Genomic DNA, 26,735 nt, shown 5'->3' with positions numbered 1-26,735 from the left:
ATAATGGGTTCTCCTCCAAGAGGATAACCAGAATATCCAACTCCCTAGAGCTGTAGAGATAAAGAGTAAAAATCAAAAATGCACTTACCTCCCTTTTTCTACCAAGAGCAAGACATCCAATTTTTCCCCATTTTGAAGTATTGTGCTAATTGCTGAAGGGAAAGAAGAAAAGCATGAACATATTTTTTAAAAAAACATTACACTAAATACCCTTAAAGACTACTGAGTCAGTCATATGATGTTTGGGAGTGAGCCATCATAATTTTATGTGAAATCTACTACTTCCATGTACAATAAAGAATTGTGTGCAGAATATAAAGTGAGAGAGAGAAGAAAAAAAAAACTTACTTAGTTCTTGCAGTCTTCTTAAGTGCATTCTATCCTCCTGACCTTCTTGCATTTGAAGGCAAAAACGCAAACTAGATTTGTCCATAGCAAACCAGCCTTTTCTCCACTGATCCAGGGTGTGGCAGTCTTTGTAGTAGAGTTGACCAATCAAATCATAGTCAGCTTCTGTTAAGTTTTCAGCAACAAAGGGAACAAAATGCTGTTAAAACAAATACAAAAAAGTAATAAAGACAGTGGAAATAGGAAATCCCTTACATAGCTACAGATATGAGGGAAACTGGAAAAATTTGTTTTTCTATTTTAAAGATTTTGAAGGAGTCCAGATTGCAAAACAATTATTTAAACCTGCTATCAGTCTTAAAACTGAAGAGCTATAATGCAATTTCAAATGGCAGCATCTTAAGCCATTTTTCTTATACATAGATTTGAAATAGGAAGACATTCTCTTTGTTGATTTGCGGCATTTTTCAAAATGTCAACCTTCAATGTTTGTCTTCATTTGTATCTTTTACTGAATCTGTTCTTTTCCCCTTTGTGTATACCATGAATAAGATATCTACCTATAAAAAGACATACTTAAAAATGACTTTACAACATTGAAAAGCTCTCCATCATCAAAGCACGGCCTTAATTTGAAGAATGATTTGTCCAAGATCCTACATTAATTTCTTCTCTGCTTAAGGCTCTAGGAAGGTAGCTCTTAACCTCTTTTGACTACAACATATGAAAACCTAAGGAAGTATGGACATTCTTCCCAGAATCCTGTATAAAATTTTCATGGACCTCTGAAGGTTAAGAATCTTCTCTGGATTTAGGTAATAAAACAATATTTAAATACCTTGGCTATTGCTTCTGTCCATTTTCTTTGAGCTTGAGATGTTTCAGCTCCAAATAAAAATGCACGTTCTGAGGGTAAATAGATCTCGAAGGTAAAGATGGGCCTACAGCACACAAGAATAAAACGATACCACTGGTTATGTTTGGCTTTTATGAGAAAAATAACACAAAGGTCCAGTTTTTAATTAAATTCATTTTGAAAATGGAATAATGGTGTGAAATCTATCTACCCCCTACCTACCATATTTTTCTGTTGATGGTTTATATTTTATTCAAATGAGTTAAATGGAACACACTGGATCAGACAAAAGGAATATTATTCTGACTAATCACTCTACAGCATGACATTGTCGATGTCCTGATGTGACAAAGGCTGTCTTCTGTCTCCTCTTCCCTCTCAGACCACTCCTTCTTGATTTACTCTGACCCCCTATTCAATGCAAACATTGTCCAAACAGTTCTCTAATTAGTTCTCTTCTTGTCTTACTTCACAAATTTTCCTTCCATCATCTTGTCTTATGCCAAAATTTCATCTCCTTACCATAGATAAAATTAGGGTAACATCCTAAGCCCTGAATTTTTCCTTCTGTTCCTCATCCACAGCTCCAAGTATTTCTTGGAACATGCTAAGTATATCTTCTGCCATTACTCAAAATACCTTACACCAAACTCATCTTCCTTCTTCCTCTTTCTCACCCCCAACCTACTGTATCTCCTTCATATTCCAATTTAGAGGCATCGCCATCTACCTCATCAACAAGATCAAAACTTTGGAGTCTAATTTATTCTTCCCCTTGACATCAGCTCTTCATCCATTCAGTCAGACATTTAATGTTATCAGTTCAATCTTAAGAGTCTCTCAACCCACTGTTTTTCTTTTTAATTATTTCTTCCTCTAGCTAAACTTTCAGTAATTACAGTCTCTCTCCCTCCAACCTCTTCTTTATCACTTCAGTCAGCTCTCTTCCTAAAATACAAATCCGTATGATTTTTCAGTGGCTACATCACTGATTTAAAATTCTGTAATATGCTATTGAAGGCGATTAAGAATCTGGCTGTAGCAATTATTTTTTTAACCACATCTCATTATAGACGCTTTCTCCTGCATATCTACTTGTATCAGTAACATTCCATCAAGAATATTTTATTTTTGAATATGATTATATGCTAATATAAAATTATTTAAGCAACTTAATAAATAGAATGCACTTAATATTCCATGGAAAGCCATGTTAAACTGATCATTCATTTAGAGTAAAAGCACTATTAAGATTAAAACAAAAACAAATCAACTAATAACCAGTTTTGTTCACATAAAAGAATCAAATCAGATTTACTAGAAAACAACAGTCATTTCAACTAGTATATATTGGTCATTATGTGATAATAGTAATATGTTTCATGCAATTTTATATAAATAACATAGCTTTACAAATCTCTTCCTTTTCTCGCATAAACTTTTTATTAAAATACTATGCTCCTATAAAACTGATTTTTGCAGATTTTAGTATTCATACTTTTTTATTAATTACATGACAAAATGTGATAAGAAACTTTCACACCAAAGATTTTAGAGGGTCAATTTCCAAAAGTCCTCACAGAGTCCTATTAAACTATTTTGTAAGTCAAACATATGAAATAAAAAATGCTTACTCTTTTAATTAAAACTTTTTTGAGACCATAAAAATGCCAAAGTAGATCTTTAAGGAATTTAGTATTTCAATATGCTATTAAATATGCTTAATAGTTTATTTTATTGTGAACAAACCACTGAATTTTTTGTCATCTCTTTTAACCATGATACATTTAATGAAAGCATAAATTTTGTCATTAGTCCACTATTTTAAATAATGAATAAGTCATAAAAATTATGGGACCACATGTTCAAGAATGGAATGACATAAACTTACTTAAAATTAGATGCAAACATGTCAGCCTTTCATATTACCTAATATAATATTTAAATTTTTCCACTTTTTAGTGCATTCCCTAAGGAACTTTCAGAAGCTGAAAAATGAGTAGGCTTCAAGAAACCATTAAACTCTTCTACAAGAAGCAACTGAAGTGAAATGATAATAAAATCCTTATTACCTGGTATGATACGTACCAGAAAATACTTTCAACTCCTATCCATTTAATGATAGACCTACCCGGTATTTAAACAGAAGTCTTCTTTGTGTACAGCCAGGCAGATAACTTCATTGATATTAATGGTGCCATTAGGTGTGGTAGACTTATCATTTTCATAGTAACTCAAGAAGCCTCCTTCCAGAACACACCACTTTTTATTTGTCTCTAGGAATTGAAAACAAAACAAATAATAAATTGAGCTATACCATACATCAAATTTTAAAATATGTGGTTTTAAATAATGACTGCATTCAAATAAATAAATGTATTAATTTCCTATTTTGTGTAAAGAGCATGATACTGCTGCATGGGATAAAAAGTTGTCACACTCCCTTCTCTCAAAAAATTTACAATCTAGTAGCCAGGGACATACAAGACAAAAACAGCTATGACACTGATGACCAGAGAAACAAGCAGATCCATAAAGAGACCGCTGCAAAACAACTCTGAAATGGCAAAGACTGATGTCTGTACAGAGTATTAGGAGGGAAAAACGTAGGGTTAAAAAGTAAAACTGTGGCTGATGTGAGGTAGGTGAGCAAAGAAAGAAGGAGTCAGACCCTACAATGCCCTTAATGCCCTGTGTAGGGGATTTGAAATTCATCTTGTTAAGAATTCAGCACACTATGGCCCGCAGGCAAAATCCAGATCAACACCTGTTTTTGTAAATAAAGTTTTATTGAAAAAGAGCCACACCTATTCATTTATGGATTTTCTGGGGCTGCTTTCCTGCTACAAGGGCAGAGATGACATGTGGCAGAGACCATCTGGGCTGCAAAGCTTGAAATATTTACTATCTGGCCCTTTTCAGAAAAGTTTGCTGCGCTTTGATTTTACACTTGATGGTGAGCCACTGAAATGGTTTCAGCAGAAGAAAATTCCAGATTTAAATTTTACACACTTCCTTTCTGTGGAAAATGGATGTGAGAAGGTGAGGCTGGAGGCAGGAAACCAGTTAGGACACTGTCAAAAGAAGTCTAAGTGAAAGATGAAGATCATCCAAAGCAGGACAGTGGTAGTAAGGATAATGGAGGGGGGAGGGGGGAGACGGAATAATGGGAAGGGATGGGGGACAATAGAGAGAGACAGGAGACAGAGGGAGGAAAGGGAGAGAGAAATGCATACATGCACCTGTGTGTTTTAAAGGGATACAACATGTATTGATGGGATGTAGGGAGTAAGGGAGAATTTATTAATGGTTGTATGATTTTTAGCTTTGATTACAAGGTGGGCAGAAATGTTTACTTTTTTCTACAAGAAAATAAAATAGAAACAGTTTTAGTGCATGTAATCTGAGTTCCCTTTGATATATACTAAATGAGAGCTATCCCCTGGAAATCCAAGTAGGAACACCTATTAGGCAGATCACCCTATGAATTTGCACCTTCAGGGCAAGGAAAGGCCTCAATGACCAGAAAGTCTTTAGCATAAAGCTAGTGGCTGAAAATACACAGTAACCAAGGATAAAATCTTAGGGAACTTAGGGAACAATGGATATAGAAGGGTCCACGAAAGCAATGAAGCAAATGAGAAGAGACAGTGTATAAAACAGGAAAGGGGTGAGCATTTCAGAAAGGAATGATTACCAACATTAAATATAGAAAGAGATCCAATAAAACAAGGGCAGAAAATAGCAGTTGGTCTTCAGAATAAGGAGGTAACTGCCTATACTTTAGTGAGAGTTCTGTCTCTCTCAGCATCATCATGAGGTAGACCCTTCAAAGGTTAGACCCATTCTTGGAGGGAAGCTACCTTCAAATTGGAGTGGTAAGAAAAAACTTCAAACAAAATTACAGCTTTTGAAATACATTTATGACTGAAAAGGATGTTTCTAAAGCAGCAAAAAATGCTTTCTGAGCTACAGTCATTCCATAATTCTGAGAAAGAACTGTGGGAGGAAAGTCACAGAAAGGGGAAACAGCCAAAAACCTACCTGGCCAAAGAAAGAGATTACATGTGAAGTTAGGACTTGGGAAACGAGACTGAAGGCTCATGGCAGAGGCCAGGCCCTGGGAGTCTTACATGACAGGTGTTCAGGAGTTTGTACCTGTAGACAAGTGGGAGCCATTGGAAGGTCTTAAACAAAAAGTGCCAAATGCATGATGCATAAAATAAATGCAAATGCAGAATCTAATTATGTTAATTCTAATGGGAAACAAATGACAGATCCCTTTTAAAAGGTGAGTACAGGCTCACTGTAAATTAGAAATATGGGCTTGAGGAGATTTAATCCTGTAGCATCATCACCATAACCCTTGATGAGCTTCATTTTTATAAGTGAAAACAGGCCAGAGGTCAAACAAAGTAGGCACAGATATTACCTTTGAGGATTTATAATAACAAAGCTGTGATAGTAAATCCTGACATTTCTATTCATCTGGGAAGCAACGAAAAACTTTAACAAAATTACGTTGGATGGCATTGGTCTGCTTGGGCTAATTCAGACAGGACACCCTCTCTGCTACAGAAGTCTTACTTCTTAGTCAGTTACCAGAAGATGTCCACCAGATGGTGCACAGAATGGGCAACTCTGAGGACACAAGGTATTTACTAGACAAAAGGTTGTGTGTATGGTGGTTGGACTGGCCGGAGGGGTTGTTCTCTGTTTCCATTCAACCTTGACGTTTAGATCAGGGAAGAAAAACACTACTGGAATTTACTCACACACAACTAAAGAACTCCAGAGGTGACCTACTGAAATACTCCTATGAAGTGATATAGATACTATAACAGAGCTAGGTAACTTGGTTGTCAGCTACCACCTGTAGGATATACCTAAACTCAAAGGCTCACTGGAAACCAGAAGCAGCTGTGTACATGGATAGCCTCTCTGCTACTCTTCCTCCTCCTCCTCATCCCCTTATCATCATATGCATGTGGCATGCACTGTTCTACACATCTTATGTACAATAACTCACTGAATCCTCAGAACAACCCAGTTGGGTCAGTTGTATTACTACATGCCCCTTTCCTTATACCCTGCCCACAGGCACAAGCTGGTTGACTGACCTACCCAACATCACACAAGTACTTAGCATCAGAGCTGGGGGTAAAACCCAGGCAATCAACTAGGGAAGCTACCCTTCTATCTACTTCACAAACTGCCTCTCTGTGCCTGTTACATGCTTGAAGCATGTATGTCCATTTTTTAAATGTATCAGCGTACAGCAGAGGTCATACCTTCAAATAGATATGTGCACAATCAATGTATGATAGTTAAGACGAAACTATTATTTTTTGAAACCATATAGTTGTTTCCTGATGAAGAATTTCCTCACCTGATGGCATTCAGTGTTCACAGAAAATAGGAATACACACTAGGAATCCTTTCGATTTAAAATAAATGTATTACAGCCTTGGAGAAACATTTTTAAACTATACGAGTTAGGTATTCATAGAACAAAAGACCTTCAAAATTCCTCACTGCTAATCTATAAAATAAAATATAAACAGATAATAGAGAATCTCTAGTAAACCGTATCAACCACTTTCTTTTAAAAAATCAAACACTGTGTCGACAAATCAAGGTAAGATACCAAGGGAAAATAATACAGTTGAGGGGAGAAAACAGAAAACAAAATCAGGATGCTATTATTCAGCTCTACACTTAGGTTTAACAAGAGCTATCAATCTTTCCTTTCATGAACACTAAATTGGGAAGAAAAAGAAAAATACAGATCAGTCTTCATAACCAGAGGCTAGAAGAACTTCAAATCCTGAAAACCTGAACTGACAATTTGAAGCCTCTGTAACTCTCTGAAGGACTGGCATGCATTTTATTCCCTGACTTTTTTCTTTGTTTTTAATCAGTCTATTCTATGGCCGTCCTGACAAGCCCTGATGGAGTTATGCAGTCCAGATGCTTTCAGAGGCAAAGGTGACAACCACACTTTAGTCTCTAAATCTTTCAGATAATTCAATTTTTCCATAAAGCTGGTGCTCAACAGGAGTACCACCACTGCAGAATCTTGACAGAAAAGAAAAACAAAAAAACAAAAAAACCCACCGGAACTCCATGTTTCTTGGTAGTTCGACTTTTTCTTCTTCATTTTTAAGTAGGCTTTTTCTGAACAAAATGTGTTTTGTTCAGAATATTAACTAATAACTATAAATGGAATATAACCTTTAAAAATTGTTAATCACTATATGGTACACCTGTAACTTATACAATGTTGTATAGAAACTATACTTCAATAAAAATTATATTAAGTCAGCTGTGCTTTTACACGGGTAGTAATGTGATTAGAGAAATGCCTATTTATTCAACAAATATTTATCACATGACTACTATGTGTGGACACTGTTTTAGGCACCAGAGATTTGATAATACTGAATAAACCAGAAAATGCTGATGCCTCAATGATCTTTCACTCCAGGGGGGGGAGAGAAACAAATCAAAGAAGGAGGGATCATTTCCACGCGATGAGTGCTATGATAGATATAAGCAGCACACTATGAAAGAGAAGAGCTGACAGTGGGTGCACTCTTTAGTGGGCTGCCAAAGAGGTCTCTCCAGCCAGGTAGCACTGAATTGATCCCCCGAGAGATGAGAAGCAGTCAGGCTGGGGGAAGTGCGCTCCTAGCAGAGTGAACGGCAATCACAAAGGTCCAGAGGAGGCAGAAAAGAACATGGCATGTTGCAGGAACAGACAGGAAACGAGTGTGGCCAGGCATGCAGAATAGGAAGGAAGGATGTGAGATGAAAGGCGGAAGGCACGAGAAGGTCTTTAAGGTCTTAATAAGGAAGAGGGTTATCCTCTGTAATGGGAAGCCATTAAATGTATTTGAATGATGGAAATACATGATCTGATTTACATTTTTAACAATCACTAAGCCTGTTTTGGGGAATGGTTTGGAGGGAAGCTAGGGCAGATATCGGCAAGTAAGCAGGGTTGGGGCATGGGATGGGGGTGGGCGTATTACAGCCCAGGCAGGACAGGATGGTGGCTGGAGCTGGGATGATGTTAGTGAAGATGGCGGGTAGCCAACTGATTCATGGTCTATCCTGAGTTTGAAATGAGAGACATATTGGATGGAAGAAATGAAGACCATCAAAGAATACCCTGTCAGATTATTTTCCAGTGAAACCATTTCTACGTGCTGCATGGTCAAAGTACAAAAGTTCAGTTTCCCATTACTTAAAACCGAATGCTCCAAAATGAGAAAACACACCCAATTAAATTACATATATGGGGAATGCACTGTTTTCTGTTTTTTGAAATAAATTTTAACAACAAAAATCCACAGTTAACTTATAAAAGATAAAAAGGAAAGAATGATTTAGTTACAAGTTTAGAACATCAATTCAGTCCTCAAGTGATTAAGAAAAACAATCTACTTCAATGAAATATTAAAACAAACTGGTAAGTCTATAAATATTATAACCAGAATTGCCAAAAAACAAATAAAAGCTTATTTTTAGCCTGCAGAGTACTTATGATATATTGAGAAGCTTTAGGAAGAAAAGCTTATATTTCAAATTCCCTATTTCAACTTTGTATAAGTGGTTTGAAGGGTGGATCTAAGATATCCTACAATTTAGAAGAAACATTCTAGAAAGCTTGTACACTTATTAACAATTACATTAATTGCCTTGTTATTCAATTATTTTAATAATTACTATCGTCAATTCACAGATTGTTCTGATACTTTTTCCCTCCTGATCACTCAACTTTCGACTGCTTAAGGGTTAAATACAGATAAGGAGCAATGGAAGATGAGAAAATCTCTGTAAAATTCATTATTTATTATTGGTTAGATTGAGTAAAGGAAGACATTAAAAACCATTTGCTGAAAGAACCACAAAAAACCTAAACTCAAAGAATAAAAATGCTCTGCCATCTAGTGTCACCCAGCCATCACACTCACCAAAGCCAAAGTTTTACAATAACAATTATAACACAAATCAGATGTAAAACTCCGCTTCATGTCGAGTTCCTCCACTGTTCATGTGAAATCAGCATAATATCAACTATCTTGCAGAGCTTTTATGAGGATTACAATGAACATAAAAAAGCGATGCCTTACACATAGTACATGCTCACTAAAGGAGAGTTATTGTTTACAGGAAAATCTAATAAAGTATACTTAATCCCAGTACAATTCTGCTTAGGGTTACAATTTTTTTTTGGAAATAAAGCCTTTAACTGAAATAATCACTTCAAATGCATGAGGATCAGGATTAACATTCTAAAGTGAGTTTTTCATCCTATTGTTCCTTTGATCGAGCAATATAGCTGGATTTTATCACCTAGGGAATGACTAACCAGGCTCCCAAGCCTCTGAACATCCATCATCAACTGGCCTGTACAGCTTAATCTCTCTTAAATTCTCTTTGCTCCAGTGAGACAGAGATCATTATATTTTCATGCCTACATTTCTAAAATTAGTTCAAATGTATATAACAAGAGCATGAGACCTCTTTCTTACTCATTTTCGTATGCCTAATGCCCAGCACATGCCTGATTCAAGGAGCTGAATGGATAGATGGATAAATACCTACTATGATTCTGCTAAGATTAATGCCACAAACCTAGAATAGGTTGTTAAATCAAATTAATTCACATCATTTTTTTGAAACCATGCTTAAGCTTTATTTTACTTACACAGACACACACACACACACTAATCATCAGAACAAACTGAACTACTGATAGAATATGCTGATAGAATACTGACAGAATATGTACTGAAAACTTGTCAGTTCTTCCTACATGTTGACATTTATCTATATTATCTCCCCAGTTAAGGTTTCTGTCCCGAATGGAAGGGGCTAAGTTTCACATTTCTTTGGAATAACCCTTAAATCCTGAAACAGAATTGGTTGGCCCTGAGGTAGATGTCACTGAATTCTGCTGAGAAGTCACTCAGCATTCCAAACCAGTGGTAAATCTTTGCTGCAGTGCATGAAATAATATCTGTGCCTGGAAGCATTTATAAAACCTCAAAAAAATATTTCTCTACCGCAAGATCAAATCTAACATCTTAAGGGGAAAAAAAACAATCAAAATTTAAACCTAATTGTTTTAATAATGAAATAAAGTTTTACCAGATAACAAATCTAAAAGGAGCAAGAAAAGATACCTTCCAGCAGTTTTTTTTCTGAAGAGAGTTTAGAAGCTGCAGCAGGAGCCTGATACAAAAAGTCACAGAGGAACGTGGACTGGGAAGACTCCTGACTTAATCCACCTTCAGAATGTATGTCATGTTGAGGGAAATCTAGAAAAGTTACAGAAATAACACAGCTGAAATTTGAAATGTAAACAATTTTCCCTTTGCTTATAAATATGTAGGTGAGTTTTGAGGTAGAAGAAAAACTACTTCAAATATACCGCAGAATAAATATACAGAGGTATTTATTTTACTTTGCAAAAAATTTGCAAATAAGCACTTCAGTTGTATTTATTATTCATGCATGAAAATCAGATTTAATTTTGGTGAAAATGATTATGTGGGATTAACTATTTTAATCTCCCATTTATAAAATTAAAGACACATAAAAGATTTATTTCCTAAACTTTCCCCTTAAATGAAATAAAACATGGGTCTTAATAAGCATCGTCCATCTTTTTGGTAATTACATTTTCTTTTCATTCTGATGGTTTTTCTGATTTGAGAAACAAACAGATTCGTGCTTCGGTTCTCTCAGGGATATATAAGGAGAGATCAGGCCAGTGAAGGGATAGGGACTCACCTGAGAATTTGTTATGGTAGAGAAATTCCATTTGCAGACTCTGCCCCGCCTTCTTGGCCAGCAGATAGGGGGTGCTATGCTCAGGGTCGCCTGTTGCACACATGACATCTGCTCCACTGAACAGCAAAGCCATTGTTTCCAGAACATCTGGTTTCACCACAGCAGCACACAGAGCCTGGTCAATAAAAGAAAATACAATTTTTAAGTGAAGAAAATATGATTCTAGCTATTAAAATGTGTGAAAGTCTGCCAATTCATTTATAAGAGGAAGTCTGTATTCCTTTTTTTTTTTTTTTTAATTTTTATTTATTTATTTATTATTTTTGGCTGCGTTGGGTCTTCGTTGCTGCACGCGGGCTTTCTTTAGTTGCGGCGAGCGGGGCTACTCTTCGTTGTGGTGCTCGGGCTTCTCATTGCGGTGGCTTCTCTTGTTGCGGAGCACGGCCTCTAGGCGCGTGGGCTTCATTAGTTGCGGCACGCGGGCTCAAGCTACTCCGTGGCATGTGGGATCTTCCAGGTGCAGGGCTCGAACCCGTGTCCCCTGCATTGGCAGGCGGATTCTTAACCACTGCGCCACCAGGAAAGCCCCCTGTATTCCTTTTTAACAAATATAATAATCATTATGCCCTGAATTAACCAACAGACACAAAAGGCCTGCTTTGCATGAATTTAAATTTCAACCAAAGATGTCCAAATCTCAATTCATTGTTTTGTTCCTGTGATGTTCCAAATCTTCAAATCCGTCATATTTGCCATGGAAGATATTTTGTATGTTTACATACTATGACAATGGCTGATGCTCAGAAAATTCAAAATATTTCAAATGTAGTAATAAAGTATCCACTAAATGTTTTGTTATGTCATATGAATGTTGTATGCATATATGTCTGTATGTCTGTATTTTCCAGAGCAATTGGGATGTGAGGAATCTTTAAATTACTGTTATGCTTTGGGAATTTGAAAGATGTGTACAAATTCAGGATTTGTGTACAAATTTCCTTTTAGAAGGGGGTATAGGTAGGGAGGAGGAACAGCAAGCAAGACACAATAAGACATGATTGACATGATATACATCATCATTGTACAAACAGTAAAACTCCTGGAACCTGATTTTTTTTCCTTTGAAATAATAAGCTCCCTTCACAACTTTTCCCATCCCCTCTTCTTTCTTCCTCGCTTTATTGGCTTTCCATTTGCTTCTGAACTCTCTGATTTGGCACCCTGATTCCGTCTGACTTCTTAGCCTTGGGTTCACCATATTCCTCCTTCCTGACATGGTGCACCTGGACAGATGACGGGTTAATTTGCTCTCTGTAATGCAACTTCAGGACAGTCACTCGCTGATTATGCCAATGGGCAGCTCAGAGAAGAGTGTACAACCAAGAAGTCCCAGGACACATTCACAGCTCCAGCCTAGAGGGTCTACTACTAAAAGAGTACTTATCTTTTCTACCATGGTCTAGCTAACCTCTACAATTTCCTTCACATCAGAATCAAGAAGCCTAAATTCTTGTACCTGACTGTACTAATTTGCTAGGTGATTTTGGGCAATTCCTTCTCATCTCCAGGTCTTAGTTTTTCTGCACCTGCAAAATGAGGATATTGGAAAGTGAAACAGCTAACATCCCTCCACTGGGATATAGCCTCTGACTGCTCTCACAATCTAATCCCATGTATTTCCTCTTATTCTCTCTCTCATTATCCTATTCTTTTCCTTCACAGCGTGCTGCATTTGCTATGGTATATTTATTGGCATGCAGCTGTTTATGGTCAGTCTCCCCTGCGTGCAGATCACTCTCATGAATAAAAGAATCACATCTACTGTTTACTACAACTGTACCCCAGAACCTAAAAATGAATTCAGCAATGAGTGAGTGTGCAATAAACATCTATTCACCACGAACACTCAATGGAGAAAGGATAGTCTCTTCAACAAATGATGTTGGGAAACTGAGTAACTACGTGTGAAAAACAAAAAAAATGAAATTGGACCCCTACCTTACACCACTCTAATTTGAAATGTATTAAAGACTTAAACATAAGACCTGACACCATAAAACTTCTAGAAGAAAACATAAGTGGTAAGCTCTTTGACAGCAGTATTGGCAATGATTTTTTGGATATGACACCAAAAGCACAAGCAACAAACACAAAAATCAATAAAGGAAAGGGGGGCAGGATGCTTAACAAATTCTTTGCCAAAAGGGCAACATAAAATGGTCACAAGAAGACCTGGAATCACTCAACCAAAGGCAAACGACACTTCAAATCAATGGCACTAAACAAACTACTGCTTTTAAAAATAAATTAATTGAGTAAATGAAGTTAATTTTGGTGATACCAAGTCAACAATGTACCAGCTGAAGTTATGTTCAGTATCCTGTCCCTAAAATGGGGAAAGTTGTTGAAGTTTTAAATGGTGTGGGCCTATGTCAGATAGAAACTTCAGTTAGGGACAGAAGTTTATTCACTATTGATAACGAATCCTCAAGTGAAATGAAGGGAAAAAAACCAATGGCACAATCTCACAAAAGGAAATAAAACTAAACAATAATTTTATGCAATAGCAAAAATATTTTTAAACTTTTTTTCAAAACCCTTGGCATATATTTAAAAAGACCTTAACATCCATGTCTTTTGTTACATTTCATTGGTTACCTTATTTAATTCTTCCTTGGTAAGAGATGCCCAAAGGGTTTTTCTGAATCTTCCTTCTTTGTATTTCTGAGTGATAAAGTTTTTTCTCTTTTCTACTGGAGAGTCCACGTGTAATTCTTCATCTTTTTGAAGACTACCAGCCCAAAAGTCATTAGCTCTTTTGTTTCCAATGACAATAAAAAGCTGAATTATCAAAAAGAAATTATAAAACATATCAATTCACAAAATGTACTTGAATCTGCAGAAAACTGACTCACATGACAAATTAAAGCATAGCTTGGTATAAAATATGCAAAATACAAGACCCAACTTTTTCCAGAAGATGGAGTGTGAAAGCAGATACTATTTCTATTTTAAATAGTCTAGCTGCTCGTAATAATGGTAAAAGATTAGCTAGAAAAGAAACTGCAAGCAACGCAAATTGCAGCAAAAGCATTATTACTTTTTTTTTAACATCTTTATTGGAGTATAATTGCTTTACAATGGTGTGTTAGTTTCTGCTTTATAACAAAGTAAATCAGCTATACATATACGTATATCCCCATATCCCCTCCCTCTTGCGTCTCCCTCCCTCCCTATCCCACCCCTCTAGGTGGTCACAAAGCACCAAGCTGATCTCCCTGTGCTATGCGGCTGCTTCCCACTAGCTATCTATTTTACATTTGGTAGTATATATGTTACTTTTTGAAGGTAGCTCACATTGAGACAGATTCATTTAAAATGGCTGAGTAGGTGGGCTAACGTGGTTGAGAGTGGTACAGACACCTGAGCAGAGAATGGATACAGGAGACAGCAAGTTAGACATGATCTCAGTTAGTGACAGAGCATGGCCAAGATAAAGAGTAGTCGATTTTGCCAAATGTTTTCATTCACTTTTCTGATATTTTATCCATGCTGGGTTAAAAAGAAAGAATGTCAATTCTGGCTTAAGAAAAAGCTGCCAAGCCTTTAAGAGTAGTTATTACTATTAAAGCTCCTTGTATTTTTTATTCTTAAAATAACTGTCTCATTTAGGAAGCATTCGGAAAGTTAAAGTAGAAAGTTACTACTATCAAACAGGCTATAAGCCATTTTTATAATGTGGTGAGAACTTGATCAGAGAGCTCTTAAAGCAACCACACCACCCCACTGCACACCTCCTCCTGGACCTCTGCTGACCACCACCACAGTCAAGTAGGACTCACCTCAATGAGTTCATTGCTCCAAATGCTGGCATCCATTTTCAGACTTCTAACCTTGGAATCTTTTGGTCCTAAAGATCTATGTTGCCCTGAAGTCAAAAAACAATTGATTTCTATCTGAGTTTGTATGTAAACGTATTTTACCTTTAAAAAGAAAAGTGTATATGTACGTGTATAGGTATGTGTGGATTAATATATCTTTTGAACTTAAACCAATACCTACTTTCCACCCTACAGTAGTGGTGGTGATCATACAGGAATCATAACCAACCACAATGAAGATAACAGAAATCACCATCACCACCCTGTACTGGTATAAAATTACACTTTTAAAAAGTGTGTATACATGTACATGTGTGTATATGTGTGCGTGCGTATGCATGTATGTGTGCATGTATGTATGTGTATATACGTATATATATATTTTTTTCATTGGTAATTAACTAGAAATTGTAGGTCACTGAAAACATTTTGTAATGGGTCTGTGTAAATTATACATATGTGAGTGAATACAGATATCATCCCTTTACTCTTAAAAAAAAACTAGCTACAACTGTAATAAATGCCTGCTTAAAAATCTAAAGTCGATTCTTTATTCTACTATTATGCCTGGAAGAGAATGCCCAGCATTCTATCATGATCAATTTAATTCTGCTGTATAAATCATCATTCAGCCATTACTGGGCATTCAGGTGTATGTCAGACTCTTTCTAAGCTGAGATAGAAAAAAGGTATATAAGACATCATCCTTGACGTTAAGGACCTTTTGCCTAATGCGCATGAGAAAGCTCATTGCTCTCTTTCCTCTCTCTACATTACATAGGTTCCTTTCCTCCATTCTTTGAGAAGGAAACTACTCAGAGCACAAAGCCCTAGAATTCCCATGGCAAGAATCTGCATAGGTTTGCACTTATGGAGACTACAGAAAGGCAATACCAAAAGGAGTCAAGCTCGAAAGCATGCAGGAAGAAGGGATGCTGGAGTAGCCTAGGAAAGAATCTGAGTTGAGGCAGCAGGAAAAGAAACAATGTGGAGAACAGATTTAGAGATATTCAGAAGATAAAACTGATGGGACCTGGTGGGCTTTAAGGAAAGAGGAAGGGTCAAGAGGGTCTCTCAAGGTTTAGGCTTCAGTGTAGGGTAGATAGTATTGCTTCTGACCAAGATTTGGAATATAGGAGAATATACAGTTTAATGTAATGAGCTGGGCAGCAATGAGAGCTCCATTTTATCATGTTAATTTTGAGGTATCTTGGGCAAATCCAAGTTGAGAATCTAGCAGGAGCTATAAGAGTAGAGTTTCCAACAGAGTGAGAATCCCCTGCTTAAAAATGAGTATTGAATTCAAATGACAACCTCACTCAGGAACATCAGAGTGAAAGAGAGCTTAGGATATAATCCAAGGGAACACACATATTTTAGGAGCAGGCAAAGGAAAAGTAACCTGGAAAAGGATGACCAGAGTAGTAAGAGCACACTAAGAGGAAATGGTGTGTCGGAAGTTGTGGGAGGATGGAAAGTCACTGAGAGACAGATTGGTCAAGAGTGTCAAATACTGCAGAGAAGGCAGTGAAGATAGGAACTGACCACACAGAAACTGAGAGGTAAAATACACTGCTAAAATATTTTTACTGGAGGTGAGAGAAATGAAGACTGATTACAGGATGCTGATGATACACTAGGAAGTTAAAGAAATGAAGAAAACCTGTGCAGACCACTACGCTTGAAAGTATCTTGTCTATGAAAGGAAAAAGGAACAGAGAATGACATGTAAGAGAATAGTAAGTTTTCAGAAAGCTGGTGTTAACAGAATTATGCAAGTTTATATGCTGAACCAAATAAATCATAGTTGAATACAGTTGCCCCTCGGTATCTCGGATTGGTACCAGGACCACCCACATATACCAAAATCTGAGGATGCTCAAATCCCTTGTATAAAATGGCCATAGTATCTGCATATAACCCACACACATCCTCGTATACTTTAATTCATGTCTAGATTACTTTTAATACCTAATACAATAAAATGTTATGTAATAGTTGCTGGTACATGCAAATTCAAATTTTGCTCTTTTGAACTTCCTGTAAATTTTTTTTTTTCAAATATTTTTGATCCCCAGTTGTTTGATGTAGAACTGTGAATATGGAGGACCAACTGTACTTACACAGAGAGTGAATAAGTGACAGGGTGAGGATCCTGAGAAGAGAGGAAAGGAAGAGAACATACGTAGACAGAGCAGCCTTAGACAACACAAACGCTATCTCTTCCAATGAGACTGGAGAGGAGAAAAGGTTAGGAAAAAATACAAAGTCAAGGAGGGTTAAATGATGCTTTTTATTGTTGCTATTGATGTAGGTGATTAGCTCATGAGGACACCTACCTCAGTGTGATGAGAAATGTGGTAGCACAGAGCTCTAGAAAAGTCTGAAAGGCTTGAAGCAGCTGTCCTGTCTTTGCTCTGAGGTGCTCTTCCTCTGCATTCTCTCAATGAAACCTGTGCTCAACTCTATTCCTGCCCTTATCACACTCTATTGCAATTACTATTTATATATTTGTGCAGGAAATGTCATGTCTTGTCTTACAGATCATTTTAATTCCCAGGACCAGCACAGTACCTGGTAGAGCTGAAAAGCTGAAGGAATGTTTAGGTTGTAGCTAACTTTTTCCAAGACCTCCACGGTCGCATACCTAAGCTAGGGTCCATTCCCTCTACTCACTTGGACAGCTGTCTTACCTCCCAAATACAACGAGCTGTCAAATAGTTTGTAAGGTATAAGATCACAAGATGAAAATAAGTCACAGTACTGGTTACTTTCATAAACTTCAATACACCTGGAAAATGCTTCTATATAAAAATTCTCATTATAAGAGATACCAGATCTGGTGAACCAAGATTAGAGCGCAGAGCAGACTGACGTGAAAAATAGATCTTACAAAATATGACTGAGGAAAAAGGGACAAATCATACGAAGAGCAAGCGTGTTCAGGGTGCATTCTGAAACACATTCATCCAAAACCTAAAACTTTCAGCATTGTCTTTTTAAAATCCATACATGGGCCAGTAGGCACAAAAAAATGATTACATGCTTAAAAATCAATTTTTATATCTAAGTCATGCATAAGAGAAGTTTAGAATGATATTTCTAAATTTGATTTAAATGTAATAAGTTTTCTCTGTTTTTATTTTTCATAGCCGTTAGCTGGGACACAGTATATACGCCAGACACTAAAGAACATTCAGTGCCAATCTGCCACCAAACAGTGATGCGCGTAACTTATCACTAATTACCTGCACACTTCTTACAGATGACAACACAGAGATTGATGGATGCCCAGTCAGGATTTGGGGCTTTACAATCTGCACAGCTCCTGTTGGACTCATTGAACCAAATCTTCTCAGCTACTTCATAATCAGAGAGAGTTTCTGCTATCGATTGCTGCACAGCTTCAATCCACTCTTGTTTCTCTTTTTCAGACTCGGCTGTAAAGCTGAAACAATTAACGTTTCTGCATTATCGATCTCCCTTGTAAAGGCCAATTAAGCAGTATGTTCAGTTTGCATATTCATTTCACTCATAAATTAAACAGCTGCTGAAAAATATGCCTTCCAGGCGGCTGGAGTCTTTTCTGTTAAAAATCATCTCATTGAGAAATCTATTTTTTTTCCTTTAACTTTCCACATTGCTTATGACTTTGTTTACCTATCTTGAACCAAAATTAACATACACATTTTTCTGACCAGGATATAAAAATCACCTTGTTAGGTCAAAAGCTTAAAAGAGAAGTCATGCTTCCTAAGCAGTGGTTACATAATAATCAGTAAGAGGCTGGCAGAGTTTCAGGACTATTGGCTTATTTTGCCAAGAAAATATGCCATAGTCTGAAACTAAGTTATCAAAAACACCCACGAGAAATTTTGATTTTTTTGTCTTAAAAATAGATTCTTGTTTTTAAAATAGAAGAATGTCCAGATGGCTTTAAGAAACTGAGAAATCGAAAAAGTTTTAAGTGATTACTATTCTAACAGAATTCTAACTCAGTTTTAGCCATGTAATTCTTAGTGTTTACTGGGTGCCTGAGGGAAGGAATAAAACATTAAAACATCAGTTCACTCTTTCAAGAAATATTTACTGAGTACTTATAATGTGCCAGAAAATGTGCTACATATAGTGCTCCAAACTCAGTCAATGACCCACAAAATGATGCTTTACACTGAAATTTTCTGTTCTGAAGATGAAACTGCTTTGAGATACAATGAAAACAACAGAGGATTAACATTTTCTACATAACCTATAAAGAAATTGAGTGGCCTACATGGATTATATTTTTTGAATCACTTCATGGTTCCATCATCACTATAATATTTATAAATTCCTTAGTGGTTTCTGCTTCTCTATAGAGATTGGTCAGAGCCCATATGGTACAATGGAAAATAGATATTTGGTCTTAGTCCCTGGTTCCTGATATATAGTTCCCCAAACCCTTGGAATACCCTGAGTGATAAAAGTCCTTTATACGCTAATGAGATAGCTTGTGGCTGAAGGCTAGACAGCTTCAGGATGGGAGCTGGTCAGCAGAAGACCAAGATGTGACTAGAGACTTGGAACTTTCAACCAGCCCTACCCCGTGACCTCTGGGAAGGAGAGAGAGGCTGGTGGAGTTAATCACCAATGGCCCAGGATTTCATCAATCTTGCCTATGAAATGAAACCTCCATAAAATCCCCCAAACCACAGGGTTCGAAGAGCTTTCAGGGTGATGAACACCTTGAGGTGCTGGGAGAGTGGTGCACCCAGAGAGTCATTACAGATTATTAACACATATTAAGAACACACATTAAGTTTTCTGTTTCATTGTCATAATAAAGCAATTACCAGAGTGTCATAATACAAGACATGTATCAAAATGCTAAGATATTTGATCATACGTGCTATGAGATCCATTAAATCCAGCAACATTTTGAGCTGAGGTTCCTTTTAGGAAATCATGGAGCAATTGTAATTAGGGATTGTTCTTAAAGGACAGACTGTATTTGGTTAGGCTAAAAGAGGCAAAATAACAATACAGCTTAAAGACAATGTAATATCTCTTCTTATTTTATACCTTCAAAATAAAGTAATTTTTCACATATTTGTGGATCAAAAATCACCAAGCCTTCTAAGAAAAGAGGTATTACAAAAAGAAATTACACAAATCTCATGAAGTTAGTATCTTTCAGGTTGTATGATTATTCAAATCACTTTTGCAAGGTGTTATTATACACTGGCTAATAAATTACATGATATGAAAAAGTAAAAACATAATTTTTTTCTTTGTTTCAGGTGTACAGCAGAGTGATTCAGTTTTATATATATCTATATTTTTTTTCATATTCTTTTCCATTATAAGTTATTACAAAATATTGAATATAGTTTCCTGTGCTATACCGTAGGTACTTGAATATAGTTTCCTGTGCTATACAGTAGGTATTTGTTGTTTATCCATTCTGTATATAGTAGTGTGTATATGTTAATCCCAAATTCCTAATTTACCTCCCCACCATCCCCTTTGGTAATCATAAGTCTGTCTTCTATGTCTGTGAGTCTGTTTCTGTTTTGTAAATAAGTTAATTTGTATCATTTTTTTAAGATTCCACATATAAGCGATATCATATGATATTTGTCTTTGTCTGTCTTCACTTCGTATGATAATCTCTAGGTCCATCTAGGTTGCTGCAAATGGCAAGATTTCATTATTTTTATGGCTGAGTAATATTCCATTGTATATATGTACCACATCTTCTTTACCCACTCATCTGTCCATGGACGTTTAGGTTGCTTCCATGTCTTGGTTATTGTAAATAGTGCTGCAGTGAACACTGGGGTGCATGTATCTTTTCAAATTAGAGTTTTCTCCAGATATATGCCCAGGAGTGAGATTGTAGGATCATGTGGTAACTCTATTTTTAGTTTTTTAAGGAACTTCCATGCTCTTTTCCATAGTGGCTGCACCAATTTACATTCCCACAACAGTGCAGGAGGGTTCCCTTTTCTCCACACCCTCTCCAGCATTTATTATTTGTAGTCTTTTTAATGATGACCATTCTGACTGGTGTGAGGTGATACCTCACTGTAGTTTTGATTTGTGTACCTCTAATAATCAGTGATATTGAGCATCTTTTCATGTGCCTATTGGCACATTTTTATATACTGGCTAATAAATTATACAATATGAAAAAGTAAGAACATAATTTTATTAAGTGTCCTATAAGAAGTAAAATCACCACTGGCAATGTAAAAGGGGATCACTCAAGCTTTCTTGTAGTAGTACAAACAAAAAATGTTTTAATATAACTTACCTAAAACTCCTATAGGGAGTGATTATTTCAAAAGACTGTTTCACAGTTCGGTCCACTTGCTTTACATTTGCTACATTCATAGGAATTATGGTAATACCAAGTCCACTCTTAAAATCCTAGTTTGGAGAAAAACAAAAAATTATAAAGAAACAAAAATATGGATTTTGAAAGTATATTTATATTCTCTAAAATTTAATAAACCTCATCAAATTTTACTACAACATATAAAGATGGAATTAATTCATTAAAAATGGATTGAGAGTGGTTTTATTTTAGGTAGTCACTTTCAATACATGGTAACACGATAGCATTTGAAGCTTGACAGGCTATTAATAAAGCAAGGGTCTTTTCACATGAAACATAAGTTGACTAGGACATAGATCTTGAACTACATATGCCTTCCTGTTAACAGTTAGGCACTTTTTCACCTTTAGCCATTTAGTAAAGGGAACTAACAGTGAACTAACCCTTACCATGGGCCCAGCCGTTTTCCAGTTGGGGGAGCCAGATGATACTGTGAGGTTGGTATAATTACTAATTAGATAAAAAGAAGGGAAAACCGAGGCTCAAAAAGGTAAAGTGACGCGGAAAGTGCGGCTGGCTGTACCTGGTAGAAAGGGACTGAAATCCAAGCCATCTGACTGCTCACTCTTTGTTCTGCTGAACGTTGTTACGTCTGCTCTGTCACATTTTCCTCATTTGCTCTCAACCAAAAGCATTACTTATATTACAATTTTATCTCATTTCCAATATTTCATTACTTTCTTCTTCCTTCAATTAGATTATTTAAAGGCTCCTCTAATGCTATTTTCGTATGAAAACTGCCATTGGTTCAGCACCTACAGCCACTATGTTCAGCTTGATCTACCAAAATTAGAAACTGTTCAAAAGGCTACAAAGTCTGCCTTCTAAAAGCATTAAAGTTTGCAATATATTATCTAGCCATAAGGGTTCTGGAATTTGATTTCTCAAACCATCTCACACCTTAAAAATACAATTAATCTGTACCTCGAAAAATGAATTATCTATGTGAACAGGTTCAGATTAAATGTGCTCTGAATTCCTAAATTAAATTATGACTAGGAAAAAGTAGCCATACTAAAGACGACTGCAAAAAATATTGGCCCACTTTCAGGAAGGACACTTCTGGCAGAGACCGTGAAAGAAACAATTCACAGGTCTTCTCTTTGTCTCTCCTGTTGTACAAGCTAAAAGCAAAAGTACTATTTTCCCATCTCCCTTGCAGCTAGGAGTGAACATATGTCATACTTATGGTCAATAAAATATAAATAATTCCTGGCCTGGGGGGCAAGAGGAGGGGGGTGGAGAGACAAATCTTCGAAGAAAAGAATTTCATTCCTTTCCTTTCCATCTTCTCGGGAAACAACATCTAGAAGCACAAAGCCATTTTAGAATGTAAGCATCCTTGAGATGAAAAGCCTGAGGACAAATTCTTGTACTGTAAGGATGCCAGAGTGAGGAAAAAAAAAATAGGAAGAATCTTGTTCTCTGATGGCATTAGCAAGAGATTTGTTAAAACAAATCCCTGTCTATTTAAACTATCCTTCAGGTTTTTGTCATCTGATACTAATACATTCCTGGTTGATAAAATAAGTGGTATAAAACAACATTATAACAAATTTCCCCCATTCGTAGAGGGTTTCCATTCACAAACTGCAGAAAAGTTTCACTTCATATTTTTTAAAATGCACAAGTTTTTAGTGAGAATGAAGAAATGACCCATTTGTAAATTGAGTATGATTTTTTCTGATGAAAGAACAATGGTTCATTTTGTTGGGAGAAACAAGCCAGAAATTGAGTCAGGAATATAAAAGATGCAGAGACATGCTAGGTGTTGTGAAATACTTAGAAGGTGATATACTTCCACTTTGTATCATAAGCCCACCTAACAAAAAACAGTACTATATGGAGGAGGGGAATCAAACTTTTCCAATCTGCCCCATTTTAATAAGTTTTAGCATACTGGTATAGAGTTAAACTTATAATTATCAAATTAAAGAAAACAGATTCTCAGTTATCTATAACAATGCTCCTGCTGGATAATGTAACTATTGGAGAAACTCCCAGGGCATGTGATTAGAAATTCAAACTCTCTTTTATAAATCAGAAAATAAAGTAGGGGTAGCCAGGTAAGATATTTTAGAAACAGCTTTCTGATGGCTCAGCTTGATATGGGGGTACCTCTAGAATAAAACAGTCAGGCTGCATCTTCTTCAAACAATTCTCTGTGATGCCGCTTTTGACAAGACCTGGCTATCAGACTACTCCCGCTTATTATTCTCTGATGGGGGCCTGGCCTGCAGGTACTGTGTGTTACTAAGGGCAGAGATACAGACTCAGACCATCAGACTAGCAGATGGTAAGACTGACAACCTTGGATGGAAACTGATGAGCCTCATCAAGGCTCCAGCCTGAAGAGATGGTGCCTCATTTCGACAAGCAAGTCGTGAAGTATCTACATATAAAGCTGCGACTTCTGTTAAAAATAAAACAAGTGAGGGTTGGCTCAAGGCCCCAGATTTCTCCCAAGCAAGGCAAAGATGATTTTTTCGCCTGGAAAGAAACTGTAACCCATTTATCAGCTGCTTGCCATGGCCATATGGTTTTGAGTAATTAGAGTATCCACTGAACTCACCAACACAAATGGACTGTAAAATGTACAGCAGAATAACAAAATAAATGTCAGTGCTCTTGAAAGCTATTAAATATGAAACAACTGCATTTCTTACTAAAAATATTTGTGGTGACATTAAGTCATCTTTTCACACAGTCTTTAGAACATGTTTAGAACATATCTCATTCCTAGATGCTCATCAGAATTACCTGTGTTGATCTCTTCCTCCCACCCTGAGATTCTGATCCCACGAATCAGAGGGCTTGCCTAAGGATTTTCAGTTAAAAAAAGGCAAAACAAAACTACCACCATATGATTCTCATGCGTAGCAAATACTGAGAAACAATGAATTAGACAGCAGAACCAGTTGTAGGATCTAGACAGTATGAGTCTATAGCACTTAAATATCAGGATACAAACATTTCTCTCTGCCTTCTGCAGAGCAAAAAAAAAAAGCATGCAGTCAGATTATACAAAAACCATTTTAAATTATTAAGACTAGTGGTTAAAAATAGGCTGGTCAGAACACAGTGACACGTTGGATTGTCAAGAACCTATTTGTCCTGGATTCCAACCCTTCTGCTAATGTCCAAAGGCTTTAAAAGTATTGGTCTTCATTCAGCATACACACTCCATAACTGATTTAATATCTGTTACTGCAGTGCTCTGAAGCTTAAAAACAGCTATGAACTCTTATTTGATTTTCTTAACAATTCTGCGAAGAAGGCAGAGCAGATACAGCCATTTTTAAATGAAAACATTTGTCCTGGCAAAACCGTGTTTGGTAAGAACCTAGCATCTGCCAGAAATGTGCAAAGCTGTGGGTCTGCACAAAAGCATAAGACAGGGTACTCACCTCGGGGAAGCTTAGAGTCTAAGGAGGGAATGAGAGAGAATTGTAATAAGTGCAAAAAAAAAAAAAAAAACGATCCATGGCTGTAGGGTAAGCACTGAATCCAACCCAGACAAGAGAGAGCTGTGTTCGTATTTTGTCCAAAGGAGGTGACACTTGACTGGGCAAACAACAAAATCCAAACCAGCTTGATCAAGCGTACCTCTCTCGCTTCAGTTCACTTGTTTGTAAAATGGGGCTAACAGTAGTACCTATTGCATCAGTGTGTGAGGATTAACACATAAAAAATGCTTAGAAGAATGCCTGGCGCATAACGTGCTATCTACTCCCAGTTAACTAATTGTTATTATTATTGTTATTTTATACCTCTTGAATGTGAAGGCAACCGAACATATTACCTATTAAAAAGTTAATTACAAGAAAATGCATGCTTAAAAATAACTAGCAGGCATATATAAATTTTGTAAAATGGGATGGAATGTGAGTGTTAAACTTTCAAGAAAATTAAAACTAAATTACCCATTAACTGCAATCTGATTGTGAGCGCTATTCTCATTTTGGAAAATAGGCACGAGTCGGTAACATGCCAGACTTCAACCTTTAAAACCCTATAAACTGCATTGAAAAAAACCAATAGCATAGAAATTCAATAGGTAGAAATATATTGTTACAGAAAGCATAAGCTAAAAACAGATTCTGGAGTAAACTATATTTTACAGTTAATTTGCTGTCATACAATGTAGGATCTCAAACAGCATGAATGGCCACACTTGGCAGAGCAGGTCTGATGTTGCAAAGGTGATAATGATGATGTGGGCACCAAGAGTCAGAACTGGGGGAGAACCTTGGCTGATCCATTTACTGGCTGTATGACTACTGGCAAGGTCCTTAATTCATCTAGACCTCCATTTCCTCATTTATGAAAAGACAGTACTATCTACCTTATATAGCATTGCTATAAAAACTGAATGAAGAAATACACATTGGGGGTCTGATACATACAGACAGTCCCCTGATTTGAGGGTTCTAAATACAGAATTTGTCTTCAATGAGAATATATCCATTTTATCTACAGTGACTGAAAGTATCCACACCAATGATTCCATATTCAACATTCAGATTAGAATTAATGGCAAATATTTACCACGACACTGAAATGGGTTATTTGTACAAATGCGTAGCAACAGAACCTGGCTCAAACTACCTTTTAAAACTACAAAGTGAAAGAGGAAAGCAACAGTTTGATTCCTAAACAGAAAAATTAAAGAAGGGTTTGTTAACCCCAAATTCGCTGAAATCTCAAACCTATTTTTGGAAACACCAGATGCCAGGTTTCCATGCCAGGAATTTAAGAACTTGGTGCTTAGACATTTGTGGGAAACAGATGTGGCATTGTATGACATTGGCACCAGATTTCCAGGGAAACACCAGATGCAGAGTTTGGCCAGATATAGAACCAGAAAACCAGCAGGCCACCACCTCCATCCTGCTGCTTCTTTCTGCACCACACAAGCCAGAGCCCTATGAGGTCTATTTAAATTCCGTTAGAGTTTCATTCCCATGCCAGACGTGAGGGAACATTATGTTGGGGGAATGAGTCTCTTGCTATACCCCGATTTGAGAATGTTTAACCAAGTGAATGTAGTTAAAGCCTCAATGCCACAATTATCATTAAATGGATATACAAACCCACCAAGCAAGACATCTGGTTGTAATGAATTCCCTAATATTAACATGATATTCAAAAACTCATCAGGAAAAGATGGGAGACTGGCTGTCAGGACAACATAACAAATGGAAACCAAAGTCAATTATCTTAAATTCACCTCATATCTATTTGCAGAAATTCCGTTCAAGTAGCAGTACCATATATATAACACTACATATATATACCTGAGGGTATGTTCATAGTTCATTACCTATCTAAAATTTTAAAAATACTGGTTTATATACTACACCCACATCATTTCAAGATAAATAAATGTATAAAAATAATTATTTTTCAGAATACAGAAAGTCTATTAGCTTTGAACTGGAAAAAAACACACAATTTATTTCTATAA

At 36.6% G+C, this 26,735-nt stretch overlaps 1 protein-coding gene across 9 annotated transcripts in view; it reads right to left on the bottom strand.

Moving 5' to 3' along the window:
- The window catches only part of ARAP2 (ArfGAP with RhoGAP domain, ankyrin repeat and PH domain 2), a 201,764-nt gene that overhangs the window by 96,895 nt on the left and 78,134 nt on the right, over positions 1-26,735 (bottom strand). For all 9 annotated transcript variants that reach the window (XM_082390417.1, XM_082390419.1, XM_082390422.1 and 6 more), the window contains 10 exons: positions 21,185-21,300; positions 18,138-18,337; positions 14,851-14,936; positions 13,667-13,849; positions 11,009-11,183; positions 10,399-10,533; positions 3,336-3,480; positions 1,187-1,289; positions 349-547; positions 89-152 (listed from right to left, as the gene is read on the bottom strand). In XM_082390417.1, coding sequence (XP_082246543.1) covers positions 89-152; positions 349-547; positions 1,187-1,289; positions 3,336-3,480; positions 10,399-10,533; positions 11,009-11,183; positions 13,667-13,849; positions 14,851-14,936; positions 18,138-18,337; positions 21,185-21,300 — 1,406 coding nt within the window. The remainder of the gene's footprint in view (positions 1-88; positions 153-348; positions 548-1,186; positions 1,290-3,335; positions 3,481-10,398; positions 10,534-11,008; positions 11,184-13,666; positions 13,850-14,850; positions 14,937-18,137; positions 18,338-21,184; positions 21,301-26,735) is intronic.

This window comes from Balaenoptera borealis (assembly GCF_965194805.1).
Source record: "Balaenoptera borealis genome assembly, chromosome: 4".
Classification (NCBI taxonomy): Eukaryota; Metazoa; Chordata; class Mammalia; order Artiodactyla; family Balaenopteridae; genus Balaenoptera; species Balaenoptera borealis.
This window is presented reverse-complemented; position numbering and strand designations above follow the sequence as displayed.